Source organism: Aythya ferina (genome assembly GCF_964211825.1).
Source record: "Aythya ferina genome assembly, chromosome: 3".
Taxonomy (NCBI): Eukaryota; Metazoa; Chordata; class Aves; order Anseriformes; family Anatidae; genus Aythya; species Aythya ferina.
The window spans coordinates 36,804,353-36,820,581 of NC_140298.1; the positions used below are offsets into that span (position 1 = coordinate 36,804,353).

Genomic DNA, 16,229 nt, shown 5'->3' on the forward strand with positions numbered 1-16,229 from the left:
TAGAGCAACACTGGCATTGGTCTGGGTGGCTTGGCTGAGACCTGTGAAACTATCTCTGGCTGGCATGAACCTGGGTAGTGCCTGTGATGTCAAGCTTCTTGCTAACCATGCACAGCATGGGTGCGGTGAGCAGGGTCCTTAGAGCATTCTGTAAATTCTGGCTCTGTAAAATAGTGCTCTAGGTTTACACTGTTATTGGATATTCAAAATGCCTCTTTTTTTTTTTCTTTTTTCTTTTTTTTTTTTTTTTAAATCCCTGGGCTTTGTTTGCATCAAGTTAATAATCACCTGCAGACGTCTAAGAATGAAAAGTTGGGGAGTAGAAATCTCCCTGTATTTTCCTGATGCTTTGCATTGACTCAGATTGTCTTATTTTTCAGGCTGAGCCATTCCTGAGGACGTATAAAAACAGTAATTACACATACCCTAACCAAACTCCAGTAAGTATCAACATCAGCATCCCTCTGTTACTGTGCTGCATTTGTTCCTGTATAGCCATGAATCATGCTTTGCACCACAGGTGATATCACTCTTTGGCCAAAGGGCAAAGAACAGGAAAGTATTCCTTGAGTAAGGCAAAATACATCCAGAAACACCTGTAAGGATACATGCTCAGACATCACAGTTATCAGTACAGGATGCTAATCCAAACAACGCTGAATATGACTATTGAATTGGGCAACCAAGACTTGTCTTATTACTTACACGTTAAACATGCTCTGGTTTATCCACTTGGTCTGCTAGGAATATCCAGGGTACTGCTGACTGTATTTCCTAGCCAATGCTATTCATCCTTCTTCTTCTCTTTAGAATTATGGAAGCCAACTGCTATGTGAGGACAGATCTCCATCCTCCCCTTCTTCAACTTCAGGTAGTCTTACCCGGTTTGTGTAGGAGGCTGAATTACTTTCAACTGTCCTTCAGGATGACTCTTCATTTTTGCTGAAATGATTGCTGGACTGTGAAAATACTGCTCAGAAAAGATGTCATGTTTTTCAGCAACTACTTAATAGATATAATGCCAAACCATCACATGAAGTAACATTCTAAATAGCTTCACTTAGCTCACTGACAGTGGAGAACTTCAAAATATCTTGCAAGAAAAGCCAAACTTGTGTGCTGACACAGCTTTTAAGTGATACCACCTAAATCTTAGAGAAGGGAACCGGAAACACAGCTTCATGCATGTCAGTCTGGGATATAGCAGTATTCAGGTCTTCAGTTAACTTCATACTGTCTTCTCCTTACTCCTTCTCTACCTTCTTAAAGCTTTTAATATGCCGTTACTGGTTTATACAATACTGCATTTTTTTTTTATTGTTAGCTTAGTGTTGGACATTGATTACAATGTATTGTTATTTTCTCCTCGCTCTTCTGTCTTTTTGGTAGCAATGTTAGCTATTGAGGGGCTGGATAATATGCATGTGCTGCTGCTACAACCATGTAAGATGAGCTGGAGAGAGCTCCTGTTTAACCACCTGGGTATTGCAAAAGCAATGTGGCTGAGCATCAGAATGCACAACAACGTGTTTTACATATGGAACCATGAAAATGCATGGCTGTTCCCTATCTGGTTTCAACTGCATCTCTTTCTTTTATAGTGCATTCCCTAAAGCCAGCTGATGTGAAAATTATAGCAGCCCTTGGGGATTCTTTGACGGTAAGAAGACAGTGTTTTTACTGTTCTCATGGTAAAACTACAAACATGTGCCTTCTCTAGTGGAGCTGAAATGATTGTTGTACCTAGATGTAAAGATCCAATCATTCGCAGATGATAATAGACCTAGCAGCTATAACAAGAAAGGTGTCAGTTCTCCTGCTCTGTGTTTCCCCCCCCCCGCATATATTCACATGATTTGGAACAATGACAAATCCTTTAAAGAGGTATTTAAAAGGTTTGCTGAATTGGAGACAGAAGAGATTAGATGTTGTTGAAATTAATGGGACTTAATGCAAACATTAGGGTCCAATGTTTCAAAGTTTTTATGAACAGGTACAGATCAGTGAACCCATCCTTTTCCCTCAGTTCTTTCTGGAATAGCATGTGACTAAGGGATATTGGAAAATAGTGTATTTATTTTATCATTAATGGATGAACAGGGGTGAGAACCCTCTGACTATCCATTTCAGGAGATACTCAGAATGTTTATTTTTCCTCTTTTAACTCACAGCTAATTTCTTTATTGAGATGTAGTTCTTGCTGAGGATGATTATCTTTGGCAGGCTGGAAGGAATATGTATCAAGATACAGACATCCTAAATTCTGATACATGTTTATGCCCAATTTTTTCCTACCAGCCGAAGACTGAAGCTTTACAACCAGCTCATAGGAAATGTTGGGCAGAAAGACAGTTGAAATCTCTAGGATCTCTGAATGTGAGCCTTAACAACAAAGACACAGTTTGTGCTTACAAACCATGAAGCCTTTCCAACTGTCTGACAGGCATGTTGCTAAAACTCCTACATGCATGAGGTTACCAAAATAAATAGCAGCATTTCTATGCAAACATGCAATGTTGATCTAAGCAAGATAGTTAGTATCTAGCTGCAGTTGCAATATTACAATATCCAGGCCCCTGCAGGTGATTCTGCTAAGTATAGTCTGTAGAAACTGACGATAAAATCTGTTTTCATAGAAACAGCAGTTTTGCATTGCTGTCCGATCTGGACTTGGCCCATGCGTAGTTATTCTGAACACCAGTCTTCCATTAACTCAATAAAGCTTATATAGAGGAGAAAATGTATTAGCATGGTTTTAATATGAAGTATTAGTATGATTTAATCTGAAGTAGCAGAATCTGTGATTCTGTGATAGCAGTAAATAGTCTGCCTGGTATTGTGATATAGTAAAGTACTACCTAGTACCCAGATTTAACATGAGACAAAAGCATAACAGCTGGCAGACACTCTGCTTCTGAATTCCCTTGTTTTGTTAAAGAGGGATGTAGTTGCCAGATTGCCCTTCTTCAGTATAAGCGTAGAGGGTGCTTTCTTTCTTCCTCTTATACTACTATAAAACTCACCATTTAGCACATAACTTTTCAAATAAAGACATTACAGTACTTCTTTCTGAGATATGTTTGTTTTCTGTGCTGAGTTTTATAGTGTTCCTTATTAGCCTGAAAGCTTTATGGGGTTGTTTGAGATGTTTTCATCATTCTTGAGTAATGCAATGTAAATGAGTTATTCAGCTCACCCAGACCTACAAGAAGAAAGCTTTTGTTTCACTGATTCGTCATTTATTTTGTGCATCATATACAATATGATGCTTGTAAATAATTACAAAAAGTATTGATGCATTTTTCAGGAGGAAGGTGGGGAAAAAACAGATGTATTCTAAAGCTTGTGAAGGGTTGCATTCAAAAGTAAATAAAATGACTAATATGTGACTTTCTATTGTGCTTTAATTTCATTGGGTTTATGAAATATAATGCCCAGGCTGGAACGGGAATTGCTTCATACAATCTCACAGATTTGGACACCGAATATCGGGGACTGTCATGGAGGTAAGTTTTCAGGCAAGGTGATGAGAATATGTGCATTATTTCCTGTGCAAAATATTATTTTCCACATGTTCCAGGGCTTTCAGCTGTCAGATAGTGGAAAAAGATTTGCTTTCTGGTTAACATTTCTTGTGAAGATATGTCAAGATCCAATATTTGTCACAAAACTGGATTTACACAATGTTTTCAGCAATAGAGCTTCAGTTTGCCTTTTAACTGCTCTCACGCTTTTATCTTCAGCTACTTTTGACAGTTGGTAGTTTTATGGTGGGCTGGAGATCTGCAAAACTGGAGAAAAATCACTGGAACAAATAAATTAGGCCATGTTGCTTTGGGGAGTTCTCGAAGTTTGACATTTCTGAATTTTTTGTAGAACTGCGAAAACCAGTTTCACTGCAGAACTTTTACCACATACAACAGAAATTTGTAAAAGATGAAATTGGAGGTGGGGTGACGATATAGCTGAATTGACATTGACTGAAGCAGTTCTGTGCTGTCCTATCTCCTCTACATAAGCCAGAGTTTGGCCTCAGCGTGGCCCAGCAATTTAAAAGCTGGAGAGAACATACTGCTACGCAGGAAGACCGAAAAAGAGATAAAGGAGCTGGTGCCTCAGCCATATGTCACCTGAGGGACTGGCTGGTTGGTGCTGCCTTAGAGCGGCTTTGTGAGGCTGGAACTGGTCTTCAGGTCTGCCCTGAAATCTGCAGTACTTTACAGCTCTGTCATTCAAATATGTAGCTGTCTCAGGCATTTTCTGGTATTTCATAATGATTAACTGTGCCTCTGCAGAGCCGCATGCACATAAATTTTTCTGATGAGCAACTTTACCACTGAAACCTCAGCAATTTTCCCCAAAGCACTTGCACGTCTGTCCTTTCCAAGTAGTATGATAGTTTGATAGTTACCAAATTAATAATCCTTCACCTTTTCTTATGAGGTATAGTAGGTTTTCTCTTTATGTGTTGTCTGTGTCCAGCTAAGAGATGAGTAACTTGTATTTCTCTTTCTCGTTTTAGTATTGGAGGGGATGCCTCATTAGAGAACGTAACAACTCTACCTAGTAAGTAAATGCTTTGCTAGATTTAGCTGTGGCAAGTCTGGAGAGAGGGAATGGGCTGATTCATAATAATTTTACAGAGAGCTCTAAGCCATTTGAGAGTAATTCACAAGACTTACCTTTCAAAGAAACAATATCCTAGGACTAATGAAAAAAAGTTTCCTTCATCAGTAAAATTGAGAAGCAGATAGAAAATTCTTTCCTTCCTTTTCCCTCTCCCTTCTCAAACTACTTAGTGAGTGTTATTTGAATTTCTAAATAAGCTTGCTATGTCCATGCTTGTGTTGTAATTAAAACTTACTTTTAATAAATATTCTACCACTTTTTTTTTTTTTTTTTTTTTTTCCAAAAAGGGATGTTTGCAGAGAGCAGACCTCTTTAGTAAACATGTCTCACTAGCTCTATACGTAACATGAATGGAATAATTTTAACTTTGTTTTCATTGAAACTTGCAACCTCTCCTAACTCAGCCTACTGTTAATGTAAAACCACCGGAGTTTCAGTTTGGATTAAATAAAATAAATTTTCATCTGAAGAGGGCTGATAAATTGTCCTTTTGTGTGTTGCCCATTATTGTAAGTGGAATTTGACAAGAATATCATTAGAATGTCTTATTGATTGTTATAAGCAATTAATTGATTCACAAGGTACAACCTTTGACAAAACCTTCATTAAAATGTGGTTAAATTCAGTCTTGGAGATTAAGGTAGCTTTTATGGTTTATAGTGTGACCATTTTCACATTCAGCTCAGAAATTTTCTGTCTGCCTCCTTCTGGAAATGACTATTGAGTGTGGTGGGAATTCACCATGCATCTGAGGCTTTCTTCAAATTTGTCAGTAGTATGAGATGTTGCACAGCTGCAAAGTGGACCCAGATTGTTTAGCTGAAAACAAGCTCCTGCTTTAACCCTCCTGGGTTAAAGCCCCTCTGAGGCTCATTTCACAAAGTCACCACCGCATGACTGGGATGGTTTTAATTTAGACCTTAACAGCTACAACATGAAAGAGACCTGGACATGGTAGTCTTTGGTTCTGGTCAGCTTCTGTTGGCAGTGCAGGGTGCACAGCAAGCACATGCTGTCTCATCACTGCTAGCTGGTTGTCCCTCTTGCTGCTCTTTGGTGGATGAAACAAAATGAGGCTGCAGCAGCTGCAATGTGCTGTCAAAACTGTGACAGTTCTGATCTCACTAGGCGGGGAACAGATATATTTTCTCTTCGTTGTCATCTTTCTTTTTCAGACATCTTTCGAGAGTTCAATGCTATGATCGAGGGCTATTCAACTGGCACTGGGAGTGTGAATGACTCGAATGCATTCCTTAACCAGGCAGTTCCTGGAGCAGAGGCTGAGTATGTAGCTTTTTGTTTTGCTTTCGCAGGTGATGGATGCTTCATCTACTTCCCTTTCAACTGTCTCAAATGCTGACACAACTTGCTCTGAACAGCAAGCAAAACCAGTCTAGTTGGAGCTGAAAATTAGCTCAAAACATATTAAATGTATGGGCTTATTTCATACCATAACTTTCAAATGAAGCCAACAGTCCTGGTTATGAAATCTGCAAACAAAAAATTGAAAGAAACTATTTGGTGGTGGTGGTGGTTTCTACACTTCCTCTTCAACATCCATTCATTTATCTATTTGTCTATAAATATCTTAGAGCATGGATGTTTTCAGAAAATGAACATGTAGTGAATTGTTAAAGAGTTAATTGGAGGAAAAACTAGATGAAATCTCCCATAACTGGCCTCAGGCATCTGGATAGGCAGGCAAGAGTGGTTGAGAGAGAGGAAAAATCAGCCACAGTCTGGACTCAAGAGAAAAAAGAATTGCAGATGGTCATGTGTAGGTTTTGGTGCATTGCAGACCTTGTGCAGTGATAGTTCTGCAAATTTAATAGGAATTGTGTTGTCTTGCAGTCATCTCATTTTGGCTATTTGATTTTAGTCACACCTGGGAGACTGCAGGAGTTAAGCTTTGATATACTGCTTATCCTAGAAGTCCCTGGTTTCTTATTGAAAGCGTCAGTCCTATTTAATTAACGAAACAGATGGCTGCTGGAATTCAGTCATAGCTTGGGCATAGGGTTTGGCAGACTGTGCCTGGGTTTGACAGTGTTAGTTGATATTACCCAGAACTCCATAATTTAATATTTTTGTTTGTTTGTTTAAAGAAAAAATATTCTTCTTAAAGAGGCCTTGGGAGTGACATTTAGAAGCCAAGAGAAGTGTCTGAGTTTGTTGTATCTCAGCAATGATTGTTAGGATTTATCAGGTATTGTTTATCACTCTCCTGCACACCTTGAGTAACTTCTGACTCACACTAGTAATCTCAGTAAATGCTTGTATTTCCTGGCAGAAATGGTCCGCTAGGTCTCCTGACATATGTTACAGCCCCTCATACCTCAGAGAAGGGATTTTGTTTCCTAGTGATGACTGAACGTGTCTGTTTCTGTGTGTCGGTGAAACACTTGCAAGGATTACAGCTCTGCTTGAGCCATTTGTGAGAGTTTATCACCATGTTGCTAGATGCAGCACGTATTACTTGAGGTTTTGCTTGTTATAGGAAAGAATGAGGTAGGTGGTTGTCTTACGTTTTATATCAATTAAATCCTAAAGTAGAGAATTCCTGTAAACTGCTACAGCAATATCCCTGAACTTTGAGATGCCTGTTTTGGGGCTCTTTTCCATCATGTTATGATGGATCTGAGGAGTCATATGCATCCTAGTTTAATTATTGAAATGCATTGCAACATAAGGAAACATTTCTCCTGTTTTAGATGATTGGACCTGGAATGATAATGCAGTCCAACACTTATTCTTCATCACCTCAAAATATATCTCTTCCTATTACCCAGAGGACAAAAATAGTCCATGAATGAAAGCTAACGCTGATATTTCAGAATTGCTACCTGGCCTGTCTCACTGCTGGGTGCCAGTCTGGGAACTGTTTTCCAGATATGCTGGGTCTTTTCTGAAAGGACGTGGTTCTGCACCCTTACTAGCTTTTGAAGAACAGGACTTATTAAAGTGAAATCAGTGGCTGCTTTGAAGAGCTATTTACTGAATGTAGCAGTGTAGACAAAACTTTCTTGAGCCCACCCCCATTCATTGCCAAAGTGCTTAAGTACATATTGGAGTTTAGGATGTATCTAAAGCATGCTGTTGAAGCAGAGCCTGGCTTATGTCTCTGATTGCACTTGAAAAAATGAGGCTAAGAACTTAAGACTGAGAGAACAGGTGACAGGAACTGTGAATATCTATTTCCCATTAGCAGACTTTCTGTTGATTAAGATCTAAATTTGGTGGAGGCTGCAGCTCAAGAATAGATGATCACTGCCTCTGCTTCATTCAAAATGTTCAATCTTACTGACTGTGTTGGCTCAGGATGCAACAGCACTTCAGTGACTGCATGAGAAATGAAAGGTGTTGCAGATTGCCAGGTCAATAAGGAATGTTTTCCTCTGCATTAATATTGAAGTCAATGCACTAGCTTAGTATCCATGGTAAGAACAGAAGGAATTCTTGACCACTTGTGATTGTTTTTGGGATATAAGTAAGTAGGTTATGACTGGGGATAAGGGTAATGGCAAAGCGAACTACATGTGTGGGGTGCCTGTTTCACGAGTAGATGCATGACAGAGCTCATTCCCCATTAAATACTCTTATGTTAGTGTTAGATCAGTATTTGGTTAAAGAAGGGTGGTGAGAAATAACTCCTGTTCCTACAGCAAATACAGCATTGCAAAGGAGAGCTACTCTCTGGTTACTGTACAAAACCAGTATCATGCTTATTAATGTCATATGATGTCTAGAGAAGGGCTACGAAGCTGGTGAAGGGCCTGGAGCACAAGTCCTGTGAGGAGCAACTGAGAGAACTCAGGTTGTTTGGTCTGGAGAAGAGGAGGCTCAGGGGAGACCACATTGCTCTCTACAACTACCTGAAAGGAAGGTGTGGGGAGCTGGGGGTCGGTCTCTTCTCACAGGTGATAGGACTAGAGGGAGTGGCCTCAAGTTGGCCAGGGGAAGGTTCAGGCTGTGAATTAGCAGACATTTCTTCTCAGAAAGAACAGTCAGGCACTGGGACAGGTCGCCCAGGGAGGCAGTGGCATCACCGTCCCTGGGGGTGTTCAAGGAAAGGTTGGACATGGTGCTTAGGGACTTGGTTTAGTGGGTGATAGTGGTGGTAGGGGGGTGGTTGAACCACATGATCTTGGAGGGCTTTTCTCACCTTGATGATTCTATGCTTCTATATACAGTCAGAGAAATGTTTGTAACAAGAACCTAGTGACTGATGCAGCTCCAGAGCTGCCTGGCAGGCCAAGCTTTCTAACCACTTTCTCTTTTCTATGCATATTTGAGTATCAACATGTCCGGGCAGTCAAACAAGGTTGAAGTGTTTAGCCAAGGTAACCCAGAATTAGTAGCAATTTTATATATACATGCATATGAACATACATATGCAGTTGTATTTATACATATATATATATATATGTTTGTGTATACATTCAAAAGAGAGAGGGTGTTAGCATAGCTGTTGAAAAACAGCAAGGCTGTCATCTTGTGTAAGTGATCTTGGAAGTTGCTTGGATTTTTAATTTGCTTAGAAAGGTAGAGTGTGCTAAGCTGTTTTACACCATTGAAAATTAAGTATTGACTTGGGGTGCAGGCTACAGGAATGGGGGATGAGTACGCAGTGAACTCTGAAACACCTCAGCTTTACAGGGCTGGGTGAGCCATGGTGCGTGCACAAACATTGCTCAAGAGGTCAGTTAAATATTGAGACTTGGGATTCCCTCCTCACTTTAGTACACGAGGAATAGCTTGATAGTAGCCCATTTCTGAACAGGCCATCTGCTAACAAACATGTTGCTGTGTCTGTCATTTTAGCTGCTAAGCAGTGTAATAGAAAACTAAACTTATGGTTCCACATTAATTATTGAACTTGAGTAAAATCTGTATTCAAATCCAATTTGATGATAACTCTTCATAAAGATGTGAACATGAAATTTGGTTACTGCAAAACGAGGATTACACTGCCTCATCGGTAACTCTCCTGGTATCTGACAGCTCACAGATTTAAGGTGTCCAAAGTGCATTAATATTCTGCTCTCCATAAGGGTGTGTCATTCACTCATTGGTTGCTCTTCTTCACAGGCACTTACCAACCCAAGCAAGAACTCTCCTGAGACTAATGCAGACTGATTCTGTAAGTTACCTGGGACTCTGATCTTACAGCATAAGAAGAAACAGGTGTTGCTTCACATGATAGATCCATCTGCAAAGATGCCAAGTGCATATCAAAGAAATTTGTGCTTACTCTTTTCTTCTTTGTTACACAGAGAATTGACTTCAATGCTGACTGGAAAATCATAACCGTGTTTATTGGAGGAAACGATCTGTGCAACTATTGCAAGGACCCTGTGAGTATTAGAACCTGTTAACTAAAATGGTAATGGGACTGTGATATCAGTACGTCAAGGGAAATCCACAGATCCTTAGAGCCTTCATAGAGATTATCAAAACAGCAGTACATACAATTCACAATTGAGGTTGCTGCAGACAGTGCCCTGATTAAAAAACAAACCAACAAACAAAAAAAACCATTTACCAGCAACCAAGTAAGATGGTTGTGTTCTCTCTGGCTTACTCCAGGGTAAGAACCACTTTTTGTCTTTTCTGGCCACGAGCAAAAAATGGAAGGGAAGAAAAGCTTCCTTTGCCTGATCTGGTAATTGCTCTACTGCTAGCAATGCCTCATTAGATATCCAAGAAAGAACTGTACTGCTTTGAACTACCATCAGTCCAATCCTACAATGTTTGTCATCACCCCATAACTCGTATTGTAGGAAAGTGCTAGGGACAGGTGAGGTATGTATGAGAGAAGTTGCTGCAGTGCAGCAATTCATTCAGCAGCAAGTCATTTGAATTTTATGCTTCACTGGATTGTGAAGAAGCCTTTAGGGCTGCTGTAAAGAGATCATGGGATTTGAGTGGGCAGGTGATGGGGAGAGGCCACCTTTCTCTGTCAGATCTTACTCTCTTACTTTAAATATGAAAATTTCCTGTGAGTGCTTTCAGTTCTCCTGCAACCACTTGTGCTTGGGAAATGTGCTGCTCCTGCAGTAGCCTTGCTATAGGCATCATTGCTGCTACCACCAAGTATTATAGCTTTATTTACAGCCGTGTCCTTGACTAGCAATGATTTCTCCTGATTTTATGAGAGCTTATCAATTGGCTCTGAGCATGCTTGTGGTTGCCTGATTTATGCTTTTCAGCATGTGATCAGATTAGGTTCCTTCCCGTATCCTTACGTAAAGCACCCAGTGGACTGGTTAAACATACAGCTTAATATAGGTTTATTTTAAATAGGTTTATTTTAAATCCAAAATGTGACTGAGTCTTTCTATATTTTAGACTAATTGATATGCATAACATTCTTGGCCTCTAGAAAGAAGCAAGAATATTCTCCTGACCACGGTGTTGTATGGCAGAAAAGGAAAAGAATTAATGTGATTCTTTATCTTCCCAACCCAAATGCCTTGTGTCCCCATTTAGCAATAATCTCTTTTGTTCTCTTTCTATCAGGATCACTACTCAGCTGTAAATTTCACTAGTAGAATTCAAGAAACTCTTGATATTCTGCATGGACAGGCAAGTACTGTGAAATTGTCCTGGTACTGTAGCTTGAACTGGTGTATAATTGATGCATGGGTTTCTTCCATTTTCGTACCAAATGTGGTCTGCTGACTTTAATACGAGCAACTGCTCATGTGGTGTCTGAGAGTAATGAGATGCTGTTTGAAATGAGAGGCAGCAGCATTGAACCATGGTGTTGGAAAAGGATCAACAGCAGAGTTGAAGTTTTGTGGGTTTTGTTGTTTCTTCTTTTTTTTTCTCCTCTCAACAAGAGAGAAAGGGAAGGGGTGTTGAATGACTGGACTTTGACTTAAATTAAGTACACTGTGGGTTGTATAATCAGTTCCTTATAAGGTGAAGTCTGACTTTCCTTTTAGGTTCCAAAAGCTCTAGTGAATCTGGTCGAAGTGATAGACATCCTTCCTCTAAGACAGTTGTTTGTGGATACACAAGTTCCGTGCCCCACTTACCTGGCAGAGTAAGGCTTGTTTGACTTTCTTTTGTACTTGAACTTATTTTTGGTGATGATAAAGCAAGTTCTTTCTCTGTGCTCTTTTCATCATAGAGAAGTGTGTCCATAGCACTACAGTTCCACAGGCATCATCACATCCAGTGCTGATATCATTCTGCCCAATGGAGTTGCCTTATCTTGGCTTTGATCTAAAAGATTCCCAAGTACATTTGTTTTGTTGGCTGCAAATATTTCAGGCAGCTCTTACACTAGTGTGTGACTATTGAGTATATGTAATGGCAGGCCAGTGTTGGTGCACTGGCTTAGAGATGCTCTTTGGCAAAGTTTATGAGTCCGGAGGACTGAGTTGCCTGTTTTAAACAGCAGGGTTTTTGTTTTGTTTTGTTTATTTCTGTTTCAATTTAGCTGAGACATATAAGGACTTCTGATGTTATAGTTAAATAAAATAAGGCACTTTGAGCTACTATTAAGAAGCAGAAGTTTAGGATTCCTGGGATATGGCAACAGTTGGTTTAGGATAAGAGTAAAAGCATGTGAGGCTGCTTAGATTAATACTGGAGAGATTAGAACATAACTATTCAGTGATCGCATCAGAGAAGGCAAGGCTTGCGCAGGATTTGGGGCTGGGACTATAAAAGGGCTAGCAGCACTAGGGTTTCATCTGGACCTGGGAAGGCTTACCAGATTTTGGGGTAGAATTAGGCTTGATAGAAATGAGTGCTCTAAATCGTGCTTCTGGTTTTAGAAGGCAGTTACAGATCTCACTGTGACTCTAATACCGAAAGGGTTGTTAGACAATGGAACAGGCTGCCCAGGGAAGTGGTGGAGTCACCATCCCTGGAAGTCTTCAAAAGATGTTTAGATGTAGAGCTTAGGGATATGGTTTAGTGGGGACTACAAGTGTTAGGTCAGAGGTTGGACTCGATGATCTTGAGGTCTCTTCCAACCTAGAAATTCTGTGATTCTGTGATTCTAATGGTACAGGCTAAGGCAGCACATCAGATGATACATAAAATGAGCAAGGTGATGATATTCACTGGCAAGAGAGAGGCTTGGGCCGAGTGTAAAAGGTCAGACTAAAGTAACAGAAGTAGCCTTTCTGCACCAGGATTGAGATGACAAGTTTAGGCTCTATGGAGTAGGGTTGCGTTAAAGCTAAATGTACATCTGTGGAACTATACTTTGGTTTGGGCTGCTTGTGTTCCCTCCCAGGGCAGGTTAGGATTAAGCTCATTGGCTGGTTAAATTAAGACTTGCGTAATAATTCCTTGGCCTCTTGTTAAGATTGTAAATCAACTTGACTGAAGACCTTCCTGGCTGAAAGCGTCATGGTTCTGGCCTTTTCATGATGCTGTTAGCATAGATGTGTTTAATCCATAAACCTGCTTACAATAGCTGAGACCGCAAAGTAGGGACACCTCAGAGTAAGGCAACTCTTAACAGGTCATTAATTTTAGTGAAGCTTGGCTCACCTTATCTTGAGTCAATATTTGGGTACATAGGACTCACTGGGCTACTGCTGCCATGGTCTCTTAGCTCTTAAGTTTACAAAATTTGCCAAACGTGACTAGTTTGTAGTAAACTAGGCTCCTGCACCTAAGGTTAAGAGTATAGATGGTTGTGCCCTAGAATTTAGGACTTTAAGACAAGGAGATCTTCTGTGCATTTCATTCAGGTTTGAACTGTAAGGTTTCCTGTGGTACATAATGTGCTTGGGTTAAAATCATTGATACAGGGTACCTCAAGATGGGGTTGAAGTCTTCAAGTATTTGGATTTTATGGCATTTTGAGGGAATATGAAGTATTTGCAGAGTGGACAGCTATCTCCAGTTTCAGTGTCTTTATTGTAATGAATAATTTACATTCTTTGCTGATCCTCCAAACAGGAACAAATTCTATATCTTGGGAAGGCAAAAAGAATTGTTGATTGGAAAGGGATCAACTCAGAGATAATACAGGCAGTAAATTTCAAAGATCTCTTTTCTAGTTCCAGAGGGAATGGCATGTGTCTCTCTTTGTCAGGCTACAGGGACTTTAGATGCCTTGCATGGGACAAACTGGCATTCTACAGTGTACCTCACCTTTATGTGCCTGGGGGTGAAACCAAACAGGTATTAGAGTACCATCATTCATGTGAGGCAGAAAATAATCCAAGGTTAATCCAGAAAATAATCCAAGGAAAATAAGCCAAGGTTTGAAATGGTAAACAATGCTATGGACAATAAGACACTTTCACAGAAATTCAAGTGTACAGATTTCCTTGTTACTCCCATGTCATGAAGATGTTGGGTGGTAAAGGGCGACTTGCATTCTAAAATATCTAATCCTCTATGTTCTTGTTTTCTCCTCTAACCTCTCCCACAGTTATCTGTGTAGTTGTGTTCTCACAGGAGAAGAAAACTCAAAAAACTTAACAATGGTGAGGGAAGCCGTCAGAGCTTACCAGGTATGTTTATTAAGAGAACTTATTACTTTGCCTTCAGTTGAGATGAGCTTTTGATTACCAAGCAACCTGCCTGTTTATAGCAAATCATAGGGCCCTTCAGGGTAAAATATTACTATGAGCTAAGCAGGAGCTAATTTTGATGTTATCCAGAACACCATGCGATGAAAAACAGAAGTAAATCTCTTCAGAAAAAGTGTTTTGTAATACAGATGGACAGGTGAGAGTTCAGTCACCAAAATCCTGTCCCTCACAACTGCAGTATTGTGTTGCAGCCTTCTCAGCCACTTTTACAAGGCTTACCTTTTGCCAATGTCTCTGTCTATCTCAGTTAACAAGCAGAAGCTTCCTAATGATTCTTGGGCTCTCCCTCTAAAAGAAAGAAACAAAAATGCAGACAACAACAAAACAGTTTTTATGCAGAGATGTTGATGGGTTATTGGTGGCTGGGTTTGTTTTCTTGCAGCTTGGTGTTCAGGGACTGGTGGAGTCTGGCAGATATGACACTCACGAAAATTTCACAGTGATCATTCAGCCCTTCCTCCGAAATCCCACGATTCCTCTTGATCAGGTATGGTCTAAAGAGACTTACAAATGCAAAGAATTAAATGTGAGTATCTAACATTTACAGAAAGTATGCAAAATAGTTTCAGCTTGTCACGTGCTTTTCTTACTAGAACTTGTTGATTTTTAGTACAACAGATTAGATTTCTTTGTGTAGATATCTGCTCTTTGTTTTACATATTGTTCTATCAGTATGAATTGCTTTTTTGGACAATGAATCAAAACCTGAATCAAGAGGTTGGTTTGTGTATGTTCTCAAGGATATGTAAATACTTTTCTTTCTCAAAATATAGTGTGATTAATAAAAGATGGAGATATTAAGTTACAGTTCTTAAAGCAACCTAGCTGCATTGCTCACTGAAGACTAGAACATCACCTCTTCTTCATGTCCCATAACTTATGTGTCTGACAGAAAGAGAAGTTTTCATATGATCTAGAGGAAACAGCAGCTTTATGTAGTGAGCCCTTTTTCCTGTTATTGGCAATTATATTTCAGTTCCTTGAATAAGTCCCAGCGAGCTGTGAATCTAGGAAGTGATTTGTACCTTCTCTGAAACTGAAACTCCACTTGCTAATTTTCACGTAGATCTGTGCTTCCTTCTCTCACCTGGAACTAAATATGCAGATGCAGCAAAATATTTATCAGGGTTTGCCTTAGTATTATCGAACCAATGGCTAGTGATAAGTTTGAAGAGTTTCAAATACTGCTACAGATAAAACTCCTAAACTTAGAAAACTGGTTGAAAACTTCACAGGTGAAAAACAAACAAACAAACTAGGCTTTTTTATTTTTTATTTATTTATTTTTTTATGAAGCTGGTTCCTGTGAAAAGCCATCCTTAGGGGTTTTGTTGCTAAGGTGAGGAACACAAAAATAAAAATAGGAGAAGCAAAGTGTTTCTGAACTTTTTTTTTTTTTTTTTTTTTTTTTTTATAGTCTCACAAGCATTAGCTGAGATTTTAAGGAAGTTCAGGGTGTTGTCTTTTCCTTATCTCACACAAAATTCAGATGTTCCTGAACTGAAAACTCAGCCTCTAAACTTGGCAAAAGATCAGATGTAGATCCAAATGCTGGTAGTCATCCTCATTAGCTTGCTCAAACACACTGAATCAAAAAACTGCTCAAGTTTTGGGGGAGGACTGCTCTGAACAACAACAAAAAGTTATTTCAGTTATCTGTGATCTAAACTCTCTGAAAGCCAAGGTATTTAAATGTCCAAGCCTTACTTGCTCCAGACGTCCCAGTATCTGTATTAAAGCACAGCTGTGCTTGTAAAGGAGGCTGTACCTGTACTCAGTCAGTTTGGCTGCCTTCTCTCAAGCACTTGGTTTTTGCTCCTATCAAGCTTGCAGAACTGACACAACTGTGAGAAGATGGCTGGCTTCTGTTCCTTCTGGTACAATGTCTATAAGACGCTCATTCACGTGTAAAGGTACAGCAGAGCATAATGGTGCTGAGGCAGCCAGTTCTGATGTTGTGCCAAGGAGAGGATCCCATTTTTCTCACAGAACCCAGAGAGAGACTAGATACCAAACTCAAAATGGTGTTTT

At 39.7% G+C, this 16,229-nt stretch overlaps 1 protein-coding gene across 11 annotated transcripts in view; it reads left to right on the top strand.

Annotated features, from left to right (window-relative positions):
• PLB1 (phospholipase B1) overlaps positions 1–16,229 on the top strand; it is an 89,986-nt gene that overhangs the window by 49,350 nt on the left and 24,407 nt on the right. For all 11 annotated transcript variants that reach the window (XM_084514843.1, XM_084514847.1, XM_084514844.1 and 8 more), the window contains 12 exons: positions 381–440; positions 811–871; positions 1,602–1,660; positions 3,439–3,506; positions 4,523–4,566; positions 5,805–5,913; positions 9,718–9,769; positions 9,903–9,983; positions 11,149–11,214; positions 11,577–11,677; positions 14,036–14,117; positions 14,581–14,685. In XM_084514843.1, coding sequence (XP_084370969.1) covers positions 381–440; positions 811–871; positions 1,602–1,660; positions 3,439–3,506; positions 4,523–4,566; positions 5,805–5,913; positions 9,718–9,769; positions 9,903–9,983; positions 11,149–11,214; positions 11,577–11,677; positions 14,036–14,117; positions 14,581–14,685 — 888 coding nt within the window. The remainder of the gene's footprint in view (positions 1–380; positions 441–810; positions 872–1,601; positions 1,661–3,438; positions 3,507–4,522; positions 4,567–5,804; positions 5,914–9,717; positions 9,770–9,902; positions 9,984–11,148; positions 11,215–11,576; positions 11,678–14,035; positions 14,118–14,580; positions 14,686–16,229) is intronic.